Source organism: Erythrolamprus reginae, chromosome 3, assembly GCF_031021105.1.
Source record: "Erythrolamprus reginae isolate rEryReg1 chromosome 3, rEryReg1.hap1, whole genome shotgun sequence".
Taxonomy (NCBI): Eukaryota; Metazoa; Chordata; class Lepidosauria; order Squamata; family Dipsadidae; genus Erythrolamprus; species Erythrolamprus reginae.
In genome coordinates, this window is record NC_091952.1 from 195,578,659 (window position 1) to 195,603,320 (window position 24,662).

Consider the following 24,662-nt stretch of genomic DNA (forward strand, 5'->3'; position numbering starts at 1 on the left):
TAAACTTGTTAGACTTTTCAGTTAAGAAAATGTTACTTATAAAAACCATAGAAAAGGGAAATTTGAAGGAAACTTGTGTGCAATTGCAATTTTGCCCAGAATATCAGAACTCTATAGTTTTTCTTTAAAGTTCATTTGCTCACGATATTTGAAGTGCCTGTTGTGCTTTATCTGTGCTTTTGAATAGAAAACCTGTTCCTTTAAAACTTTCAATTTACTAAAAATAACATAATCAGGCAAAAAAGCCAATAACTGAGAATTCCAAAACAGATCAAAATTGCTGGAATACTTTAGAGTCCAAGTCTAAAAACTGGAGCAGTCCTAATGTGGCATTCAAGAGTATAAGGAATTTCAATTAAAGAAAAAAAGATCTAAAACATTATGTGATTGCTTGCACAATAAATTTAAAATTAGTTTGATGCAGACGAATAACAACCAATTGTAAACTGATTAATACTCTGAAGCAGTTCTTGATAGCATTCTGCAATCAATTATTCCCACATTATCAGATAAGATACGCAGACTGATAACAGATCACTGTCTTTAGAAAGTAAAACACAAAAAAATTAATATTTAACAGCAGAATCCATGTTGTACTTTTAAAATCATTTATTGTATGATGTAAGTAAGGCTATATGACTGAATATATTATGGACTACACTGAAGATAAAAATTTGCAAAAGCTTTAAGTACTACTGACACTGAATCGTGTAAAAAAAAAGGTGACAAGCAGTTAAGATATAGCTGTAGTTACAAAAAAAAAAGTAAATGTGGCATTTAATTTGTTCTAGTTAAACAAATGGCTTATAGCTAAAAACCACCCAAAGAAGGTGCTTCTGTATTTTCACATTTGCTTTCTTCCACCTATAAATTTCTAAGACAATTTGCTGATACCCTATTTGAATGCAAAATTATTGCAAACAGTAAAATGTTAAAACGTCTTCTATTATTTATTCTCTGTTATGTAGAATGATAAGAAACCTATTTAAATCTGTATTCCCCAAAATGGGGATAATCAATAGAGGCCTGGGCAAAAGTCCTTGGGGCTAATAATGAAAAGGTAAAAAGACACCTTATAGAAGAACCTTGCAGGTAAAACAGTTCCCCCGTAGATATTTAAAACATGAAAGATAGTGCAAATTTAACACACTAGTATCACAACACAAATTAATTCCTTGTATTCATTTAGGGTTTTTTTTCTAAAAAAAACCTTGGCACACAACATAAATGTGGAAACAGGAAAAAAGAAATCATATATTCTGGGAGACGGGGAGGAAAGCAAACTGGCCAATTTTGCCCCCATTTAGCTAGTAATCTTTCTTACTCTCCTCTTTAGCCTTTAACTTACTATAAAACAGGTCAATCGAGGCATGTTTCTGTGCCTTAGTTACTTCTTAAAATTAAATAATTCAAATACGTTATTAAAAAAATAATATATTTTTTTAAAAACACTGCTCATGGCCAAACTGAATGGAAGGTTGCAATTATTTCAAAACAATTTTCATGCAGTTCCCCTTAAAGGAATCGGAAATAAAGAACAGCTTTGTACGTTTGGTTTTACTAAATTGTGTCACATGAAACTTTTAACAACATTGTGCACAGGGGCATAGAAGCTTCCCTTATGCTCCTGTTTGATTCTCCCGTCTCTCTTCAAGTGCACATGGAAAAAGAAACTAGACAAAGTTTCCTGGTTTCCTGTCTTTGCTTTCAATAGGGACTATTGTGCTCTCTGAATTGTTCCGCTGAGGCTGAAGTCTGCTCCCCCTCTGTGATGAAGAAGGTGCGTTGCTTTGCTGGTGATGGAAAAAAGAGGAACCCGGATAATGCCCCATGACCTCACTGTAAGTTGGGGGTGGTCCTTCCATCCTTCCATTACTGCTATAATTGGTTGCACTTATTCCCGAATTGCTGCTTGGTGGGCAAGGGCCCGCATTGTATACTGAAACATCTATCAAGTCGCTGTCAAATATAGTTCTGTTTGGCGGTGCCCTCACAGATTCCCTGTTAAGTTCCATCTGTTGTTCTGGATCCCGAAGCTGCAGGGTGCAGGGCCCTTGGTATGGTGGTGGCTCTTCACCATCAGAAAGAGAGATTGTAGGAGGCAGATCGATCTCGTGTTGCACATAGGGATACGTCGGCTGGAAGCGACTGAAATGTTCTCGCTGCAGAAAAGATGGAGCGGTAAATCTGTCCCTGGAACGTGGGGCATACATAATCTGCAATGTAAAGCAATCAGTATAGTCAAGCCTTAAAAAAAAATCAGAAATGCATGCAACATTTTGAGTGCATAGATACACACACACAAATACATTTAAGCTTCTTAAAACCCACCTCTGCCGTCAGGCATAGGGGAACGTCAGGCATGGGGGAACTGAGATATTCTTTCCCCCTAGGCTTTACAATTTACGCATGGTATGGTTGTATGTATGTTTGATTTTATAATAAGGGTTTTCTTAGTTGTTTAGTATTGGGTTGTTACATATTGTTTTTTATTATTGTTGTTAGCCGCCCCGAGTCTGCGGAGAGGGGCGGCATACAAATCCAATAAATAAATAAATACTAAATAAATAAATAAATTTTTAAAAATTCAATTTTGCATTAAAACAATTTCAGAGGAGAAAAGAATTCCTTAGATCTTATACTGCTTTACAAAATTATCAAAAATCAGAATAATTCCTTAAGAAAGCATATTCTAATGTAATCTTCCAAGTACTTTCCATAATATTTGCCAATTCAGTATTACAGTACAGGGAAACTGAAGCTGAGTTAAATGTGCAACCACAGAAATCAACTTTGTCTTCAATTTTTTTTTAAAGAATTTGACAAAATAATATTAAACTATATATGGTGAGGTAAAAAAATCGAGAATCAAATTAAAGGCACTACAAGATGTGAAAGAAAGAAGAGGCTTTGGACTACCAAATTTTAAATTATACTATCATGCATCATCATTAACATGGATTAAATAATGGATTATGTTAAAGAATAAACGTATATTGACCATAGAAGGTCATGACTTATTATTAGGCTGGCATGACTATCTCTGCTATGAAAGCGATAAAACACATAAATATTTTTAAAAGCATATATTAAGAAATTCTCTTATCCAAACATGGAAGATAATAAAAAAAACAATACCGTGTTCCCTCGATTTTCGGGGGTTCGAATTTCGCGAAAAGTCTATACCACGGTTTTTCAAAAATATTAATTAAAAAACACTTTGCGGTTTTTTCTCCTATACCACGGTTTTTCCTGCCCGATGATGTCATATGTCATTGCCAAACATTCGTCCACCTTTAATAAATATTTTTTAAATAAACTTTAATAAATAAACATGGTGAGTAATAATATAAATGGTTTCTAAGGGAATGGGAAATCGCAATTTAGGGTTTTAAAGTGTTACGAGAAGGCTTGTGATACTGTCCATAGCCAAAAATAGTATAATTACTTCCGCATCTCTACTTCGCGGAAATTCGACTTTCGCAGGCGGTCTCGGAACGCATGCCCCGCGAAAAGTGAGGGAACACTGTATACTAAGATACCAGAGTGGGTTTCGCCAATAGAATTAACATATCACCCACGTTTATCACCAGAAAGACTTTCGAAAATGTTTCCAAAAGTCTCACCACTATGCTGGAAGTGTAAAAAAGAAAAAGGCACATTCTATCATCAATGGTGGACGTGTTTACAGGCAAAAAAATTATTGGAATAAGATAACAGAATGGCTAAAAGAAATAACAAAGGAAGAATTTGGAAAAAAAACCCAGAATTATATCTATTGGGCATTTTCAACAAAAAAAATGAAAAAAGAGGTAAGATACTTAGTCATTCACATATTAACAGCTACCAGGATAGCATATGCCCAGCAGTGGAAGACAGATAAAACACCAGAAGAAAGTCCAATAATCAAAAAAATGCTAGACTGTGCAGAGATGGATAGGATGTCTAAAAAATTACAGGGAAAAGAATATATGGAGTATTATAAGATATGGGGAAATTTTTACGATTAGCTAAAGAAAAGAACAATGGAAAAATAATTAAAATTCAAGCAAAGCAACACGTCAAATGAAAGAACATCTAGTGACAAGGGAAAATTCTCTGATCGACATTCAAAAAAAGAAGTGGGGAAACTTTTGTTCCCCAAATGTTGTACTTATATGTTTTGTTGGGATTTTTAAAATTATTTTATTTTATTTTATTGTTATGTTATACTTATTGTAGCGTTTGTTTATGTTCATTTGTTGTTTAGTTTATCTATGTTTTTAAAAAATTAAAAAAAGAAATCAACTTTCTCTTCCTTCCTTTTTAATTCTGAAATCCATACGCTTATAGTCAAGAGCAGCAACATAATTGCCACAATGCCACATGTGACTTCCACACTACATTGCTTCCCTCCCACCCATTAGAAAATAAAATAAGTGAAATTTCAAAATAAGCAGGAACCCGATGCTCCTTTCCAAGGCTTACCTCTGAAGGTCCCTGTCGAGAAGATGAGCTGTCAGAAGGCCACAGACACCCTTCCTACGACACAAAGAAAAAAAGAGAAAAGCTTCAGCTACATGCCACTTACTGTATGTGTTCCGCAGGTAGTCCTCAACTTACCACCAGTCATTTAACGATTATTTGAAGTCATGACGTACCTCCAAAAAGCTACTTACAACTTGGTTTTGAAGTTCTGATAGAAGTCCCTTCTGTGGTCACACGACCACATTTTGGTTGCTCAGCATCTTGCCTGCATTTATACCCCTTTGCATGAATTGTGACCACAATTCATGACAATTTTTCTGGAAACCGGTGCTTATTTCTGCTTTCCAGAAAAAACTGTCCCATAGCGATCAATAGATTGGCTTAATTACCATCATGTTCACTTGAACTGCTGCATAAAATATAATAAAATCATGTCTGGTGCCATAGTGACCTGCTTTATGACCATAATGAATTACAACTGTAATTGCCAGGGTCAATTACTGTCACAACTTGACGATTACCTAAACTTCAACATTTGTGGACAATTTCTACTGAAGCATACAGACATTTCAGACGTAATGTCATTGAGATGGCAGGTCCTATTTGTTACACTATTAAATGTAATAGTGTAACAAACTACAGTGGTACCTCTACCTACTTAAAAACTTTTCTAGAGAAGAATCGGATGTTCAATATATTTTTGCCTTTTCTTAAGAACCATTTTTCTACTTAAGAACCTGAGCCCGGAAAAATTTACCAGGAAATTTGAGAGCGGCACAAATGCCCCGCCAGTTTCCTGCTATTCCCCCTTTAATCCCGGCCATCTCAGGCTTTTCTGGGCTGCCAGAGGAGCCTTTCGGTGGTGCTTAAGGAACAGGCGTGTGAGGCGTGTGCTCCTCCTCGCTGCCTCAGAGCCCCCCCCCCTTTTTTAAGCCTTAAAGTTTTGGATTTTTTTGATTCCCCTCACCTCACCTTCTTCCTTCGGCAGCGACTGTCCTCCTCCTCTTCTTCCTCTTCCTCCTCCCACCCAAATTCTGAGCTTTTATTTCTTTCCTAATGGGTTTGCACGCATTATTTGCTTTTACATTTTACATCCTATGGGAAAAATTGCTTCTACTTACAAACTTTTCTACTTAAGAACCTGGTCATGGAACGAATTAAGTTCGTAAGTAGAGGTACCACTGTATTGTACCTTCCTAGAGTAGTGATGGCTAACCTTTTTGTCATGGATGGAAAGTGTGCATGACACTCCCCTGTGCACCCCAGCCCCTGCACGTGTGCATGCAACTCACATGCTCCCCCACACGCATTCAACCCCCTCATGAATGTGTATATCTCCCACATACACCCCGTCCCCCACACATGCGTGGCAGAGACCCAGACATCAGCTGGCTGGCAGGAGGCATGCACGCAAGCGTGGTGGAGCTGAGCTGGGGTGTGCCATCGGAGAGGGTGCTGCATGCCACCTTTGGCATGTGTGCCAGAGTTTTGCCATCATGGTCTTACAGTATGGACACATTTCTGGAATTTTCTTATTTTGTGCCATAATAGCTTGGGCCTAGTTCTGCAGTAAGGTGCTTTTTCAAGAGGCAAGTGAACTTTGTTTTTTCTTTGAAGATCTTTTGTTTCTCATCCAAGAAGCTTCTTCTGCTCTGACTGGAAAGAAGAAGCTGAAGAAGCTTCTTGGATGAGAAGCAAAAGGTCTTCCAAGGAAACTAGAAAGTTCACTTGCCTCTTGAAAAAGCATCTTTGGGACAACCATGACCTGGATGACTGAGAATCTGTATAGACATTGTGGTGAGTGTGTTTTGATCTAAGGCCTATGATGCTAAATCTATATACAGTAATACCTCATGATACGAACTTAATTGGTGCAAGGAGGAGGTTCGTAAGACGAAAGGTTCGTAAGACGAAACATTGTTTCCCATAGGAAACAATGTAAAGTCAATTAATCTGTGCAACCAAAAAACCCCCCGCAAAAAACCGGCTTTCGGTGACTGCTGGGAAGCCGCGCGGCTGTTTTAAAAGGAGACAGCCGGCCTGGGGGGCTTCCCAGCACCCCCCCCGAACCCGGGTTCGGGGTTCGGGGGGGTGCTGGCAAGCCCCCCAGGCCGGCTGCGACCTTTTAAAACAGCCGCGCCACTTCCCAGCTGTCTCCTGAAGCCAAACGCTAAAGCCGAACTTCCGCGTTCGGCTTCGGGAGACAGCTGGGAAGCAGCGCGGCTGTTTTAAAAGGTGACAGCCTGGCTGGGGGGCTTCCCAGCAACCTCCCGAACCGAACCCGGGGTTCAGAAAAATTTTGCCTCTTCTTACGAACTTTGTTCGAGTTACGAACCGGCGTTCGGGAGGCTTCTGGGAAGCCCCACCGCCCGGCTGTCACCTTTTAAAACAGCCGCGCGGCTTCCCAGCAGTCTCCGAACGCCGGTTTGTAACTCGAAAAAAGTTCGTAAGAAGAGGCAAAATTTTTCTGAACCCCGGGTTCGTATCATGAGTTGTTCGTAAGACGAGGGGTTCGTATCTTGAGGTACCACTGTACTCCATTTTTATTTCTTATTCAAGCTCATAACATATTTCAGTTGCATCTAATTCTAAGCACTGTGTATTCCATTCCCCATGTAAAATAACAAAATAGAAAATATAACATAATTTAACTAGTAAATCACATCGCTGACTGGCCCCATCCCACCCTCCCACCCACTCCTTTTCGGGCTCATAGACACAGAACGAACATGACAAGGCAAAAAGCAGCCAGGTTGAATGCTAGAAGACTTGGCTGAACTTTTCTGTTGGTTCTGTGAGCATGGCTTGGTGGCGTGGCGCCAAGTGATGCCACACTGGCCACGCCCACACAGTCGTATGACCCATCAAGCCACGCCTACAGAACTAGAATGGGAAAAATTTCAATGTCACCCCTAGAGACAAGGTACTATACTAATATTCAGTGTTTTCCACTGATCTACTTTGAATACAATTTTAGCATCATATACTTAAATTACACTACTCTTGCAATGTATCCTTCACACATACACACTTTCAAAACTGGTTTTTTTTTTCTAACACCACTGAATTGAAGTGCTCTCTACTCAAAGTTTATCAATCTATAATTAGGAGTCCACACTGCTGATTCCTATCCTGCATCGATAACCATTCTCAGTACTGCCATCTGACTGTCAATGAACTAAGCCTAACAGATTCTTTTTGCATTTTGTGGCTGCCCTTGATTTAGGCAGAATAAAGCAAAATATATAACTTTAAAACTTGTATTGTTAATCTGTCTCACTCATGAGATGAGAACAGATGCATGTGATATGGGGATGGCATTAAAAATGTATTGGTAGGTCATGTTTGTTACACTATTAAATGTAAGTGGAGTTGGCCCTTATATCTTTTTAAGAGTGTGAACATGTTTCTAGAATTTTGCTTTTTTAAGTTAAGCACCTTAAAAAGCCTAAAGAAAGCAGAAACAAAGTGAGGTGGGTGGCGTCAGCAATAACAAGAATAACAAGCAACGTGCTGATCATCATACAACATTTCTGATCCAGTTACTATGAAAACTCAATCTATACAAATAAAAAGTTATTATAAAGATCTCATAAAATTTTATACTCTCATCTCTTACTTAAATGTTTCATGTTTCTGTTTCTATCATGTCTATGTTTCTATCATGCAGTCAGGAAATAGTCAAACGTCTTAAGCTATTTACACATTTAAAAGATGACACAACTTTACTTTAAATAAAGGATCTTTAACCTTTGTATCCACCACCAAAAAAGCACTGAAGCAAGTTCATTCTACTGAATATCTTCACTCAGCCTCTTCACTTAATGTTTATTTGGTTAAAGAAACTTTGAGTTAAGACCCCATTTCCTGAATCCATAAACTTGCTACAAACAGTCAAACATTCCAACAGTGACACAATTGACAAAATTACATTCTTGAAAAATATGTACAAATAGGTTTGCTTCCATATATGCAGCACTTTGTCAATGTACTCTCTTTATCTAGGATCTGAATCCAACTTTTAATTATTATCAGTGGGAATAAAATTGTGGTCAATTATTATAAAGGGATTATAATACTAGAAATGCCATGAATGTCCAAGGTCTTTGGATACGAGGTGGGCACATAAATATTATAAATAAATAATGTGAAAGTGGATTCAAGATGATATAGAGATTATTTGTAGCTCAGGATTGAAGTGAGAGGTCCCTTGGTGCTTTCTGAACTTGGTTGTTTTCTTACAGATATTTCATTATCCAAACTAGGTAACATCATCAGTCCATTCTCCACTGAGTAGTCTAAACTTGGGAAAAGTCATGTTCTTGTTGATGCTAGGTGTACCCTTATGCATAAGCCAACATTCTATTTTTCCCTTTGCAGGCAAAGCATTACATAGCCCTGTTACAAATTCAAAGTGCACATTATATGTTTGTTCTAGATAAACGCTGGAAAATGTTGTTCTAGCAATGTCTGCTTTCCGCCTAACATCAGTTATTGCCTGTAGAAATAAACGTGCCTTGTTTCCCTTATTAGTTAAGACTCTGTGCTCTGCCTCATGTGAAACCCAATGTGCATACAAAATACAAACCCTCCTGAAAACAGCAGGAAGCTGCTGTCATGTCAGTCAAAGCAGCAGGTGGCAAAGTTCATTAAGTGTATCAGTGTAAGTTTTAGTAAAGAATGAACATGGATAATATTAAAAAAAATGGAAATTTGGAGCCAATGGATTTTTAAATTTAACTAAATTTAGTGTTGCTACACTCTACAAATAAAAACCATTAATACTGCCTGCATTGGATTATGAATGGTAAAATATTACTACTTCTGCCTAAACCACTATATGAAGTAAGTTATTTATGAACAAAAAGGAAAAGCATGACTTGGCTACCAAAATCATTAATATGACATTTGGAAATTGATTTAAGATGTTCACTAAAACAAACACATTTGCTAAAAACCATTAATTTTAATAGTGAAACACAGTGACAACTGAAACGTTCAAATAAACAATTTCATAGAATACAGAAAGAAAAAAAAATAGGTGAGGACAGGCTTCCACCAATTAATTGTCCCTTATAATTAAGTGTTGGTACATAGAACATGCCAGAATGCAGCTGCTGGGTGCAATTTGTCATTCCATGGCCAAACAAATAATCTGTGATTAAATAAGAGTTCTCTCCTTCATTATTTCCTTTTAATGGAGATTTTCTTCACGCTCTATTATTCTTCAAGTTTACCCTTACATAATAACTCCTCTTCAGAACTAAAATTTCCGTATGTAGCCATTTCTCAGAAATAAAGCAGGCTGTACTTCTGGCACACTGAACAAGTCTACACTATGCAAAATTATAAATATTCATTCAACAATTCATCTTTTAAACACACATATGATCTGTACATTGGACTAAAATAGAGATGAATGCCAGTTTCAGATATGAGTATTTATAGGTTAAAGCTTTTGAATTACAAACAAAAATGGCATAGCTCATCAATGGAAATTTCTATACATCCTATCATAAAGATTTCCTGCAGCAATGAAGCACATACCCTTGCCCAGCATTAATATTTGTAAACATTTTTTCATCAGTCTTAAAAGTGACGTTGTGTTGTTTTGTGTGTGCATGTCTCTCTCACTGTGTGTGGGGCTTACAGTGTATACTGTAATGTATAAAGTTTTGTTGCATTCACCAATAAATGGTTTAGAGTATAATTTTTAATGTTATCTCTAGGTGGCAGCAAGAGTTCTTAAATACTGAATATTACTGTTGCACACCAAAGCCTTTTGTCCTAGATACTGTCTAACTCTCCCTTGGGGCAGAGAAGAGACCTATTTTATTTCTATAAAAATAATTCTTTGAAGTGTACGTTCAGAATGTATTAAAATGAACAAGGTATTCTAATCACATGGTTTTAGAAAAGTTGTATTTTACACATTCAGGAAAAAAATATAGAATCACAAAGATTTCAAACACAAAGAAATTAGAAATGAAAGCGAAGTTTGTGGAAAGCCTGAAAAAAAAATCTGAAAAAGACTGGGAAAATATTTCCCCAAGATTAGAATGTTATGTTGTCTGCTTTCTTAAACAATGAAGCTATATATAGTTGTCCCCCCAACTTTTTTGTTCAATCATATTTATTTCTTGGAGACTGCCTGAACAAGTTCTTGCAATTTTGTAATTGTAAGGTTTTCAGAAGTGGTTTGCCATTGCCTCCTTGTTGGGGCCAAAAGTGATTGGTCCAAAGTAACCAGCTGGCTCTGCGTATAATGTGGGACTAGAGCTCTCGGTCTCCCGGTTTCTAGCCCGATACCTTCACTGCTACATCAAATTGGGTCTGTTATAATGCTATAATGGCTATAGTTGTAACAAAGGGAATACACATTATTTCTACTTATTTATTACTACTTTCCTTTTAGTCTATTATATTATCTAGCAATCGATTTTTCAAATGTAGAGTTGGTGGTTGATTCTTATACCTGGGCAAGATCAACAATGTGCCATTCCCAAACTTCCAGGCTAATAACTTATATATGAAGGCTTCTGCCAGGCAGACATTCATATAAACAAACACCCAGCAGTAGTTCAAACTAGTGAGTATAGTGTCAGGAGGAAAGATGAGGCCAGAACACTCATGTCTTTAGTCATACACTGATTCAATGCACAAATGACTAAAAGTGATTTTAAGAAAATGAAAGGACCGATGAAAGAGCAGTTTCACATCCTGCCCTCCCAGTTTCCTCTGTCAGCTGAAATCTGTCCAATTCTCAGCAACTGCTATGAGGAAATGTCTGTTCCTATCTTTTACCTTTCTACTTAAAATAGCTGCTTCACCATCCTATTGCAGAACTACCCCTTCTCTTTATCCCTTCATCTAATGCAGTATTTCTCAACCTTGTTAAATTTAAATAGTGTCAACCTCATCTCAAAACCCAGAATTTCTGTAGTGAGCATATTGCCTGGGAAATTCTGGGAGTTGAAGTCCAAACTTCTTAAAGTTGCTCAAGTTGAAAAAATCTGATCTAATACCACGACAACTCAGAAAGTCTACTATACAAAACAGACAATGAATCTAAATGGACTAATAGTTTGCAACCACATAGGGCAGCTTCTTCATAAAGTTATTAAAGGTGGTCTGCTATAAGCTTTTCAGAGTATGGCTAGTGCTTTTGTAACAAATTATGAATTTATGGGGTAGGATTCATAAACCTGCAGTGATGTAAGACAGATTTTCTTTAAAAAAAATTAATGTCATACCCTGGCTGAATCTAAGGGAACATTCAAATATGAATCCATTACAAATAAAAAAAAGTTTTGCATATAAGTTTTTCCATAGCTAAAGTTTGCAGTAGCCATAAGCATTATTAATTTGCAAATTTTAAAAATGTAATAATATAATATAATCTGCACTGCCTTTATTTATTTATTTATTTATTTATTTATTTACTTACTTGCTTACTTACCTACTTACTTACATTTTATTTCTTAACTGCCTATTTAACTTGAAGATGGGCTCTGGGAAGTACCTAACTTAATCGATAAAAGGCCTATGAAGAAATTTGGATTAGAAAAGAAACAGATTTTTGGAAGTGTGCATGGATGCACACATGGTGACCACCCTAAACTAAACATGTCATTTTCTTCTATGCAAGTCCAGGAAAAGATGCAGGTTCTTTTAAGTTCTAGCTGTCAGGCACTAGGAGCCATCTGTGTCCCAATTATTATTTTCCTCTATGAAACTAGATTGCTGCAGTGGCCTAAAATAAATACACACACAGCACATGAAACCACACACAATCATTAAAATGAAAGCAGATTGTCCTTAATTTTTAAATGTTTGTTTTTTAAGGAAACAATTATGTCTGTTCAAACCTATTTTTCCTGCGTCAAGATGTTTTCCAGAGGGGAATAAACTATCCTTTCTTTAACCTTTGCAAGAGTTCCTTAATTAATTGAAAGAGTAGTCAAAACAATGTATGTTTGCCTTTTTGTTTTATCTACTTCTGCTTTGTTTTTAAAAAGAGTCTGCTTTGTTTAAAAAAAACAAAGAGAGGTTGGTAAAACAAAAAAGCACAGTTTCTTCTATTTCATATATGGTATCATTTCTATTTCTGTTTTTAGCAACAATTGACATCTTTCTTTGTCCATCACATAGCCTTTATTCAAAATCAAATTCTCATTTGGGATTGAGATTAAAAAACAAAGCCTCAATTATGCATAAAACTTGCTTTTCTCTCCAATTAGTTCACCTATAGGAACCTCACAGAATGCCTGTCCCAAGTCTTTTGGGTCTAAGCTGAGATTGCAAACAAAGCCTTTTAAAAAATCTATACAAATTGATTGATTTCAAAAACAGCAAAATATTAGCTGATCTTTGATAATCATGGAAAATTAAATAGAGTCTAGTCTGGTTAGTACAGACCAGGGCTATAAGCTAAACTGTAAAGATAAAAAGTACATGTAAGGCATTGACAAAACCATTTCCATATAGATATCAAGGAAATAGGATCAATATATCCATGAAGTCATCAGATTGCTGATTTCATCTTTACCTTCAAAGCATTACTAATAAATAAATACCATCCATGTTTCAGTCTAGTCATCAGTTTTAGGAAAGCAACCTACCTCCCAAATAACAACACACAGTAGTTTGCTATATCAATTAGCATAAAGTGAAAACCAAATTTATTAAATAATATGGAGATCCATCAGAGATTGTTGCTACAGTGTTCCCTTGATTTTCGCGGGTTCAAACTTCGCGAAAAGTCTATACCAAGGTTTTTCAAAAATATTAATTAAAAAATACTTCGTGGATTTTTTCCCTATACCACAGTTTTTCCCGCCCAATGACGTCATATCTCATCGCCAAACTTTCGTCTGCCTTTAATAAATATTTTTTTAATAAAGTTTAATAAATAAACCTGGTAAGTAATAATCTAAATGGTTGCTAAGGGAATGGGAAACTGCAATTTAGGGGTTTAAAGTGTTAAGGGAAGGCTTGTGATACTGTTCATAGCCAAAAATAGTGTATTTACTTCCGCATCTCTACTTCGCGGAAATTCGACTTTCGCGGGCAGTCTCAGAACGCATCCCCCGCGAAAATCGAGGGAACACTGTATTATTTCCTCCGCTTAGTCCTGAAATGGCAATAAGCAAGAAAATAAGCTCTTGCCACCAGATGTCCCCAAGCTATACTGAGGATATAAATCCAAGCAGGAGCTGAAGTCCTAATATATATGGTGTGTGCTAAATGAGGATTAAGAAGACTGCTACAAAGGCATTGCTACTTGTACCTAAGGAAAGTGATATGTAAAGATTTAAACTCACTGGTTGTAAAGAGTCCTCTTGCCTCCTGCTTTGGCTCTGACGACTGATGAAGGACCTTGTTGACCCCTTATAATGATTCAGCAAACAGATGATCACTACTATCATAACAGTTATCACCACTATGATGATGATAATCTGAATAAACTCTAGTTCCGCTGTAAGAAAAAGAAAAATAATAATTTAAAGCCAGAAACCAGAAAGAGCATTTAACAAAACCGCAATGAATTTTCTGATATATATAAATTGCACAATGTGTCAAAGAAAAAGAAAAATTCTGTGCAGTAGTAAAAAATATTCCCAAGATGCAGAAGAAAAATAATTGTTTATGGATAGTTAAATACTAAATAGCACTGAAATAGCAGAGATGAATTGTGTATGTCTTCCTTATTGAGATTTGCCCCTCTTCAAAAGTCAGTTTCCACCATGCTTTGAATTTTGATCTGTACTAGTACACATCTTACAATTCAATGTAGTCATGCATTCTTTTAGAAATTATTTCATCAAGTTTAGTTTGCAGGGTAACTAATGAAACATACCTAGATCAAGCATATAATAAAAGCCAAAAAAGCTTAACTGTAATGGGATAATTGTTGTAAACAGTGCATCTACAATTCTTATTGCATGTAGAATATATATAGTAAGTATACTCAAAATAAGCCAATAATAGGACTGTGTGAAAGCAAACCCTTCAAGGCAGAAACAAACAGATATTACAATACTATTTATTATTGCAACAGGTCATATACATCATGCTATGTAAGGAGATAGCAAAAGTGGACAAAACTGATATATTCTAAGGCTGTTTTGTTCAGTTGTACCTTTTAAAAACATACTTTAAAGCAAAGGTACGCAATCTTCACACAAATGTTTCCACAAATAGTTCTAAGTATTCTCCTTTGGCTATACAGTATAGAAATATGCTAAGTGTTACATATTAGTAATTTTAAAAAGAACAGAACAAACTATTCTAACATTCTACTATTATTTTTGCTATTATACTTATAAATGCAACCAGCTATTCTTGCTATCATTTTATAATGGAAATAATAAATAGAAGGATTTGGTTTAAGATAAACAAATCCTTAATGTGCAATGTTCTTTATTAAATGCAATAACAACTAAAATGATCAGGGATTGCCTTTGCTTGATTTGTTTTGTTTTGTTATTTCAATGAAACCATGGTGATGAGAGATTAACCTAGAAATTCACTGTGATTTTTCAAGGTAACAAAATGCCCCTTAAAAAACATTCTATACTATACTTTAAGATTTTAAAAAATGCCCTTGGGCATTATATATGTTTTCCTTTTGGAAAACATACCGTAATTGCTTTACCTGCCTTGGATTCAATTACAGCATCAATTAAAATTATGGCACTTGGGACAAACCAACTGCATAATTAATCTTGGAAAATCACACCTTTAGCTGTTAAAATTAACAGAGAAATGCACATCAATAACTAATAATGTACTTGTTCATATGTGTAAGAACCCTTCAAAATTCAAGCCTTAGTTTCCCCACATATAGACTACAATTTAGCCATTTTTCAACCAAAGCATGCCTTTGACCATTGTGAAAATACTCTGTAACGAAAATGGTAAATCAAAGGCAAAATGCACAACTTTGCTAACATGTTCAATCTTTTAATCTCTTGCAATAAATTTGTAATTCATAAATATATTCAGTTTCTCAAGAGGAATGTCTAATTTAAATGCAAAACATTCCAATTCCTATCAACATTTTCAATAAGGGCACATGTTCTAAATCACATTTCTTCAATAGACAACACAGTGCAGGAGATCATATTTTCCTTTATATTGTAATTTACACGCTTAAAGCAGCTTTATATACAGCTTGAAGAAAAATATACTAATCATTTATCATTTTCTGCTTTACAATCTGTTTTAGCTAGATACAATTTTAATCCAGCCAATTACAGATGTCTATTACTTTGCTCAAGAACTTTATATGCAACAATACATTTTATTTTTCTTCTGGCCCTTATACTTTTAATTAGTGATAGGAAAGTACAAAATGTTCTCTTTAATTCTGTGTCCTGTAAACCCTCCCTCTGCTAGAAGACAAGCTTGAATTTTAAAAGCAACTATCTCTGAACTAAAGGATTTCCAAATATTAACTAATTTAAAGGCCCATAACTCAACAGTTGAGCCAATTGCCTTATTGTGAAACAGACATGAGTGATTTTAATGTAGTAAATTTAGCTTTCCTAGAAATACAGTGATAGATGGAATACCATTACTTCTGCATCTGCCAAAAGTGTTGCTTTGTAAACCAAATCAAGAGGTCTGAATATTTTTTACAAAGAAAAAAAGGCATTTCCTCTTTTTACAAGAACACATTTCCTTTTTTTGTTTGAACATTACCACAATACACAAAAAACTATTTAATTGCAAGTGCAAGAATGGGGGGGGGGGGGAGAATCTCTAGCCAGGAAATTTGGTTTACAAAATAATTGATTTTTGCTAATTCTATTTTATAAAATATAAGAGATTCTTTGGTCCTTTCTCTCCTTTTTACTTATCAAACTCAAGATGATCCATTCAGTTAAGGAAACATTAGAAGGCATCAACTTATTCATTAGGGCAAAAATGTTAGAAAAGACTTACATATTTGCAAAGATTTGCTAAAAACTTAGACTGTCTACAGTCAACCTCTCCCACTTTCTAAGAGGGCTGTAAGGGGCGTGCACTGTGCTTACCATCACTGTCCTTCAGTCCTTTTTTATCGTTACTTTTTACTTATGTTATAAATATACAAACTACTACTATCCTATCCTAAAATATCTGGTGCCTTTGGGAAAACAGGGGAAAAAAGTGAAGCTGAAAATCAAAAAGATAAATAAGTGAAAGACCAAAGATACAAATCAAGATAATTCCCATTTTGATGCTACTTTCATACATTTTTTGCACCGCTTAATAAATATAAATCCCTGATATACACAGGCATTGTCGCCTATAGGCATGCATTAAAGAGGAAGCAGTTGTTATTGTTATTATTATTAATTTTATTTATTTATTTATTATTCAGCCGCCGTTATTGTAAACAGGGATGACTACAAACGATTCATCCTTCCTTCCAGACAGTCTGGGAAACCTCTCCCCTGGGTTCCTTACCAACGGTCATACTGTCTGGCTTTTAATGCCCAGTTAAAGTAAGTCCAGAGCACAAGAGAGGCTGCATTGCCCATTTCTGAATTAGGGGCCCAGATGGGAGATACCCTGTCGTTGCCCATACAGAACTGCTAGCTGTAGGTTCAGCAGTTCAAATCTCACCACCAGCTCAAGGTTGACTCACCTTTCCATCCTTCCGAAGTGGATTAAAAATGAGGACCCAGATTGTTTGGGGCAATATGCTCATTCTGTAAACCGCTTAGAGAGGGCTGTAAAAGCACTATGAAGCGACACCTAAGTCTATTGCTATATGCCCAGAACTACAGAGAGAAATAATTGATATTGATAAAATTGAACGGGTCCAAAGATGGGCTACAACAATGGTGGAAGGTCTTAAGCATAAAACTTATCAGGAAAGACAAAGAACATAATCTGTACAGTCTGGAGGACAGAAGGGAAAGGGGGGAACATGATCGAAACATTTAAATATGTTGAAGAGTTAAATAAGGTTCAGGAGGGAAGTGTTTTTAATAGGAAAGGAAACACAAGGACAAGGGGGCACAATCTGAGATTAGTTTGGGGGAAGATCAGAAGCAACGTGAGAAAATATTATTTTACTGAAAGAGTAGATGCTTGGAACAAACTTCCAGCAGACGTGGTTGGTAAATCCACAGTAACTGAATATAAACATGCCTGGGAGAAACCTATATCCATCCTAAGATAAAATACAGGAAATAGTATAAAGGCAGACTAGACGGACCATGAGATCTTTTTCTGCCGTCAATCTTCTATGTTTCTATTTACCGAGACGAAAGGTAGCACCGAGGTTACCCGGAGAATTAAAAACAGACTTTCAGCAGAAATTTCAAAGCGGGGGGGGGGGGGGAGCGGGGTTGCCGGAATACCTCTGTGCAAAAGCAGGTCTTTCAACCGAGCATCTTTCAAAGCGGTGGCGTTAAGCTCCTCGGCGGGCATCCTGGGGCCCTTCCTCCGCTCGAATGCGACCAGAGGGGCATCGCTTCGGACTTCAAGCAAACGCTCGGCCGGATTCCCTTTCGCTCGTCCTCCTAGGGCGGCAGCGGCGCCTTCTCGCCTTCCTCGCCCGACAGTCAGTAGCTTTAGTAATAAAAGCTACTCGGCCGCTACTCAGGGTTTCCGATAGTGGCGAGCCCGGAGGAGAACCAGGGCCCCGAATGGGGAACCAGGGCTGGCAGAGAAGTAAGGCGGAGAGGAAGAAATGTTCCTCGGGGGGGCTTTCATGCTTCCCGGACAGGAGGCGGAGCCCTCGAGAACGCCTCTCGGCCGCCCTTAAAGCCAAGCGACCGCGGGGCCAAAGTCCCCACCGGTGAAAAAAGAGGCAGCGCGGACCGCCCGAGGCGACGTCGCCTCTCAACGACAGCTCGCCGGGAAATGAAAACAGCGCGCGCTCCCCCGAGTTTAAGAGCCCCGTTCGGGGTTGTTTTTTTTTAAGGCTGAAGAAGGGAGGGGAGGGGGGAAAGTTGGGAGTGAGGGAAGAAAGCGAGGCGAAGGGAGACGCCGCTCTTACCAACTTCCCGCCTCGCAAGCCCAGCGGAGACCCGGCGAGCTTTCTCTTTGACCTTCCGCCTTTCTTCTGCTCCAACGCGACGTGCGTCACTCCGAGACACCCCCTCCCCCCGGGCAGCTCGAGGGAAATCGCAGGCGCCGCTCTAGGAAGAGCCTCGGCGGGGCTCCCTCCCCGCTCTCTGGCTATTGGGAAATGCTCGCACGTGTCCTCCGCCGGCGGCTGGGCGGCGAGCGGCTTGGAGAAGCCAAGTCAGCTCCCACCCGGCGGCTGCCGTTCGTCGCTGAGGCGAAGAAGCCCTCAGTCCCCACCGCCCGCCCGGTTTCTGTACGAAGCGCTTTGGGAGCTTGAAAAGCTTAGTTGGCTGCCCGCCAAGCTTTGAGGCAATCTTTTTGCCTCAAAAAAAGGGTTCTGTATGTGTTATAAGTACTGCAGGCCACTGAAAGCTGACAATAGATCTGCAGGTCAGCGGTTCAAATCTCATCCCCGGCTCAAGGTTGACTCAGCCCTCCATCCTTCCGAGGTGGGTAAAATGAGGACCCGGATTGTGGGGGGCAATATGCTGGCTCTATTAAAAAGTGCTATTGTTAACACGTTGTAAGCCGCCCTGAGTCTGAGGAGAAGGGTGGCATTAAAAAAAAGTAATCGAATAAAATAAATGAATAAATAAAAAGTGTATAAGACACATTTATATAAATATATAAATATAAGAGGGATAGAATCAAGATCACGTGAAGTGTTAGTGCCACTTTGTAAGGCCTTTGGTCTCCACGATGCAAAAAGGATGTTGAGACTAGAAAAAGTGCAGAGAAGAGCAACAAAGATGATTAGGGGACTGGACGCTAAAACATATGAAGAATGGTTGCAGGAACTGGACATGGCTATTTTTGGTTCCCGTGGACCAAACAATGCCAGCTGGCGGAACCCAAGGGAAGAGCCTTCTCTGTGGGGGGCCTGGCCCTCTGGAATCAGCTCACACACACACACCCGAGATTCGCACTGCCCCCACCCTCCTTGCCTTCCAAAAGAATTTAAAAACTCATCTTTGCCGCCAGGTCTGGGGGTTTTAGATCTTCCCCCCCCGACCAATGAATTTTTGTATGATTATCGAATGAATTGTAAATGATAGTCTTTTTAAAATCAGAATGTAAGGATTGTTTTAATGTTTTATTAATTGGATTGTTTAGTTCTGTTTTCTGTATATGCTGTGAGATGCCCCGAGTCCTCAGAGAGGGGTGGCATACAAATCCAATTAAATCTAAATCTAATGAAAAGAAGGACCAGGGGGAGACGTGATAGCAGTGGTCTCAGCAATTGCCACAAAGAAGAAGGAGTTAACCTATTCTCCAAAGTACCTGAGGGTAGGACAAGAAGCAATGGATGGAAACTAAACAAGGAGAGAAGCAACTTAGAACTAAAGAGAAACAAACAGTGGAACAGCTTGCATCCAAAAGTTGTGAATGCTCCAACACTGGAAGTTTTTAAGCAGATGTTGGATAACCATCTGTCTGAAGTGGTGAAGGGTTTCCTGCCTAAGGAGGGGGTTGGAGTAGAAGGCATCCAAAGTCCCTTCCAATTCTGTTGTTATTATAAATAATAATAAAGTGTGTTTTCGGTGGAATTGTGAATAAAATGTATGAATCTGCAGCCTCAGCCACAGAGTGGTCAATGCTTGGAATGCACTACCTGACTCTGGTTTCATCCCCCAAACTAGAGGGGTTTTCAGCAGGTTCTGACTGAATAAAATGTATAAATCTGTGATCTATCTATTCCAATCTCCAGTTTGGAATATTCATGACTTCTGTATGTAATTATATATATAGTCCTCTCTGGATCATGGACTCACAAGTAATGACAGCCCAAATCATTAAAAGTGGATCTCTGAACAGCCTAATGTAAACTCCGTTTAACAGTGCATATAACAAGCACACAATAGATACAAATTTAAAGTAAACTGCCCCAAATTTGATTGCAGAAAATACAACTTCAGCGACAGAGTGGTCAATGCCTGGAATGAACTACCTGGCTGTGGTTTCATCCCCAAACCATAGATGGGTTTCAGCAGGTTCTGACCAGTTATGGAGACCACTTTTGAGCAGTTCCAATGGTAAACATCACCTCTGACTGGTCCCATCCCCTTCTATTCTCTGCCTCCAGAGTCCCAGCTGATCTGGAAGAAATGGGGATTCTGCAGTATCCTTCCCCTCCAAGCCACGCCCAGCATGCCACACCATGTCCATCAAATCATGCCTATGGAGTCAGTAATAAAATTATTTGAATCCTACCACTGCCCGAAACCCCTATAACTTTAACCTTAGACTGTCTACTGTTGACCTCACCCCATTCCTAAAATGGGGCATGCACAAGCACACCAATGTGCCCCATTTATTCATATTCATTTCCTGTACTCTTAATCCTGATTATACTTGTATCTATTACCTTATACATGCTAGTGAAAAATAAATAAATAAAATTTGGATTCAAAAACCTATTTAAGACACACAACTGTCATTTTTCTTAGTATAATCTAACACAATTTTTGACAGGTTCTTAAGGAAAAAAAGCAGCACAGCTATATAATACTCCCTGTTTTTTAGAGTTCGGGAAAATATATTATAGGGTTTGACACCGATAGACTACTAGCTTTTCTCCTACAATGTCAAAAAGAATAGTTTCAAATAAGCACATGTGGGATTAAAACAACACACTGTCTTACAAGAGAGGAAAAGTGGATTTATAACATACTACCACAACAACACCATATCCATCTTTTTAAAAACATACTATTATTTATTTATTTAGCTTTGTAAGATTTATCTCTTATCAAGTTGGGGAAGGTGGAGACAGTTGAATAGAAAGAATTTTCGAATCACAGACTTCGCAAGTACTGGCAGTAGCATTATTGAAATCATTTCATTTTTCCTTGTTACATTACCTTTTAAACATCAGAACTAACATACATTATAAGGGGTCAAGCTCCTATAGACTAGACGTAAGTGGTGTCATTAGGATCTACCAAAGGATTATCCTATGGCAGGAAAGAGTCCAGGAGATGAAGATCACATGACATGTGAGTCCAGCTACACTGGCACTTGTCCCATAGTGATCCATGCATCGCAGGCAAGGTGAGCCCTGAAAGAACAACTGTCTGTTTGTCTGTCTCTCTTGCTCTGTCACACACATGCACATATCCTACTATATACAAATTTCCCCTATTTCCACTTGATCATTCTGGGCATTAATTTTCATCTACTGGCCTTTAAATTCTGTAGATACCACTTTAAAAAAAGTTTGGGCAGTTGTAGGGAAACTAAACTCAATCTACTAATGTCTTATCTTGTCTTTTCTCTTTATGATCTTATGGGCAGAAAAAATGAAAGTCAGTTGAGGTTGTAAAAATATTTTTTTACTTTTCAAATTTTATAATGTTTTAATGGGGTATAGTAAGAGGACTAATCAGTTGCCAAGGAATGTCTCGAGAGGTCCCGAGTTTTGCAAACACATTAGTGTTGGTTCCAGAGCTCGATAAAAAGATGATGAGGAAACAGAAAGAAATGTGACTCTTCCTCTTTTTATCATTTCAAATAATATTTTAGTATTAATGTGATTAGGTGTGATCAAGTAAACAGATGGCACCAGCTTGAAGATTAGAAACAGAAGCCAGAAGAAATATGTTTGGAGGAAGAATTTAAAATGAAAGTCAGGTTTAGGCATCTATATTAACTCAGCATTAAAGCTTCTTTTAAAAATGATATTATTAATAACTACTTTAAAAACTAACATAATTTTAAAAAAATAATCTTTCCAATCTTGACTTAAAATCTCATTTCATAGATAAACACAGCTGTGCTTGATCCACACCATCCACATGGATCCACCCACAGGCTATATACTTCCATGAAATGTCTCATCTGGCTGAGACCATTATGCTTTGCAGAAAGAATGAACCCCACCCTTTCAAAAGCTATTTTAAGATTAAGATCGAGATGTATCCACATGAACATGAAAGATCAAATTTTGAAATCCTATTTTATCCACGAATGGACTTTACTTTTAGAACAATTTATATTTTATTTTATTTTATGTACGTTGAGAGCATATGCACCAAGACAAATTCCTTGTGTGTCCAATCACACTTGGCCAATAAAAATTCTATTCTATTCTATTCTATAAGATAGAAAATAATGAATCAGAATAAATTGTTAAATATACAAGTATAGAAATGAAAAAGAAGTTCTACGCACTATCTGTCAGAATTAGTAAAATTTAATTTGTAAATGTATACCGAAAGTTCTAGCTTTGCAAACGAAAATAATAAACATACACTCTGTATCTATTTTCAAGCTTCGCAATACTGTTGATATACAGTATATGTGGATTGGAATTACTTTGAAAAAAAGAAAATCTGTACAACACATGTTGTCAGCCTATGTCCTTCCACCATAAGACAGCCTAAGGCCTTTCAACAACCAAACAGTCACAAACAGTCAAAGAATGATGGAGAATCAATCCATCTGAGAAGTGTTAGTGTGTAATCTCAAAGATTACCGATGCTAAATTCTGTACCAAAGGCAGTATTTAGCGTTCCGGCTAGCAGCCCACCGCTGGTCGGATCTGGCCCCTGGCCCTTGAGTTTGACAGTCCTGCTCTATACCCTCATAAATTAAACACTACCAATTTAACAGAAAAAAGGAAACTGTATCAATGTCAACAACAAATGTGTGGCCTTATATGCTACATCATTGCATACATACAAACCTACATTCTTCATGGAGAAACAGTATCAGTGAAAGAATAGATCAAAAATTGCACAATATCATATACTGTATTAGAATATTTCCTAGAAAAATCAATATCAGATCTTAAATTGTAATCTAGATTGTGAAACAAGCTAAGGAAGGAATGAAAGAGGTCTATTTTTAAAACATAAAATGGATCTTAAAGCTTAATTCCCAAGAAATGAAATGAAGGGGTGCCAGTAACCTAATGCCATGGATCAGAGTGTCTTTTTGTCTTTTGTGATTAATTTAGCAATCTGTCTTTTACGCCTTCCATGGGATAGTGGACTTGGTTGATTTCAAAAACATGCAAAGATTGGTTAATACTTGGATAGGAAATTCTAGAGCTAAGGGTTGGATGGGAAGCTAAAAACAACAAGATAGCAGAAGAAGATGGTAACAAACAGCATTTCCATAATACAACCAAGAAAAACTGCATGGATGCAACTACTGTATTAGAGTCAAGCTGGCCTATATTTTCAAGGTTGATTTGAAGAAGTATCAACTTTTTAACCTTCAATTTATGACTAAAATCAGGATTTCATTCTAACAGAGAATAAATAAACAAGACCCCCTTTTCTACCTTTTGATTTATTTTCCTCCCTTCACAGATGAGAAAAGAGTATAAATAAAAAAATAAAAAAATCCAAAGTATTGGATTGAAGTTAAAACAACTGAAACCCAGTTTAGATTTATGTAAGCAATATGAGACAAGGAATCTGTAATATTGTGCTATTCAAAGAAAGTGAAATTTCTGATAAGCAAGTTTGATCTAGAATATTTTGTAAGAAAGACATATTTCACCCTCCAAACAAGCAGACTTTTCCCATCAAGATTAGAAAGTCATTGGTAAGTGACAAATAAGATTAAAGTTGGCATCTTTAGAGAATCATGGTTTGCAAATGTTTCCTGTAGAATATTACCTTATTTCTTTAAAAACAAAACTTGTATTTTATTTAGGATAGGATAGGATAGAATAACAGAGTTGGAAGGGACCTTGAAGGTCTTCTAGTCCAGTGTTTTTCAACCAGTGTGCCGTGGCACACTAGTGTGCCGCAAGACATGGTCAGGTGTGCCGCGAAGCTCAGAGAAAGAAAATGAGAGAGAGAAAGAAAAAAAGAAAACAAGAGAGAAAGAAAGAGAGAGAAAGAAAGAAAGAGGAAGAGAACAAGAGAGAGAGCAAGAGAGAGAAAGAAAGAAAGCAAGAGAGAGAGAGAAAGAGAGGGAGGGAAGGTGGGAGAGAGAAAGACATAGAGGGAGGTAGGGAGGGAGAGAGAAAGAGAGCAAAAAAAGAGGAAAGAAGGAAGAGAGAAAGAAAGGGATGGAGAGAGAAAAAAAGAGGAAGGGAGAGAAAGAGGGAGAGAGAAATAGAGCAAAAGGGAGGAAGAGAGAGAATTTTTTGTCCAATATTTTTTTAGCCG

General features: G+C 37.5%; 1 protein-coding gene across 3 annotated transcripts in view; it reads right to left on the minus strand.

Moving 5' to 3' along the window:
- Positions 1-594: 594 nt before the first annotated feature.
- LDLRAD4 (low density lipoprotein receptor class A domain containing 4) overlaps positions 595-24,662 on the minus strand; it is a 336,510-nt gene continuing 312,442 nt past the window's right edge. Inside the window, exons 1-4 of one of the 3 annotated variants that reach the window (XM_070747474.1) lie at positions 18,467-18,680; positions 13,791-13,945; positions 4,468-4,521; positions 595-2,216 (exon numbers count right to left, since the gene is read on the minus strand). In XM_070747474.1, the coding sequence (XP_070603575.1) occupies positions 1,674-2,216; positions 4,468-4,521; positions 13,791-13,895 (702 nt within the window). In that variant the 5' untranslated portion in view covers positions 13,896-13,945; positions 18,467-18,680 and the 3' untranslated portion in view covers positions 595-1,673. Of the gene's footprint in view, positions 2,217-4,467; positions 4,522-13,790; positions 13,946-17,825; positions 18,681-24,662 lie in introns of those variants that run through there. The other 2 variants (XM_070747473.1, XM_070747472.1) reach the window with 2 other exon arrangements.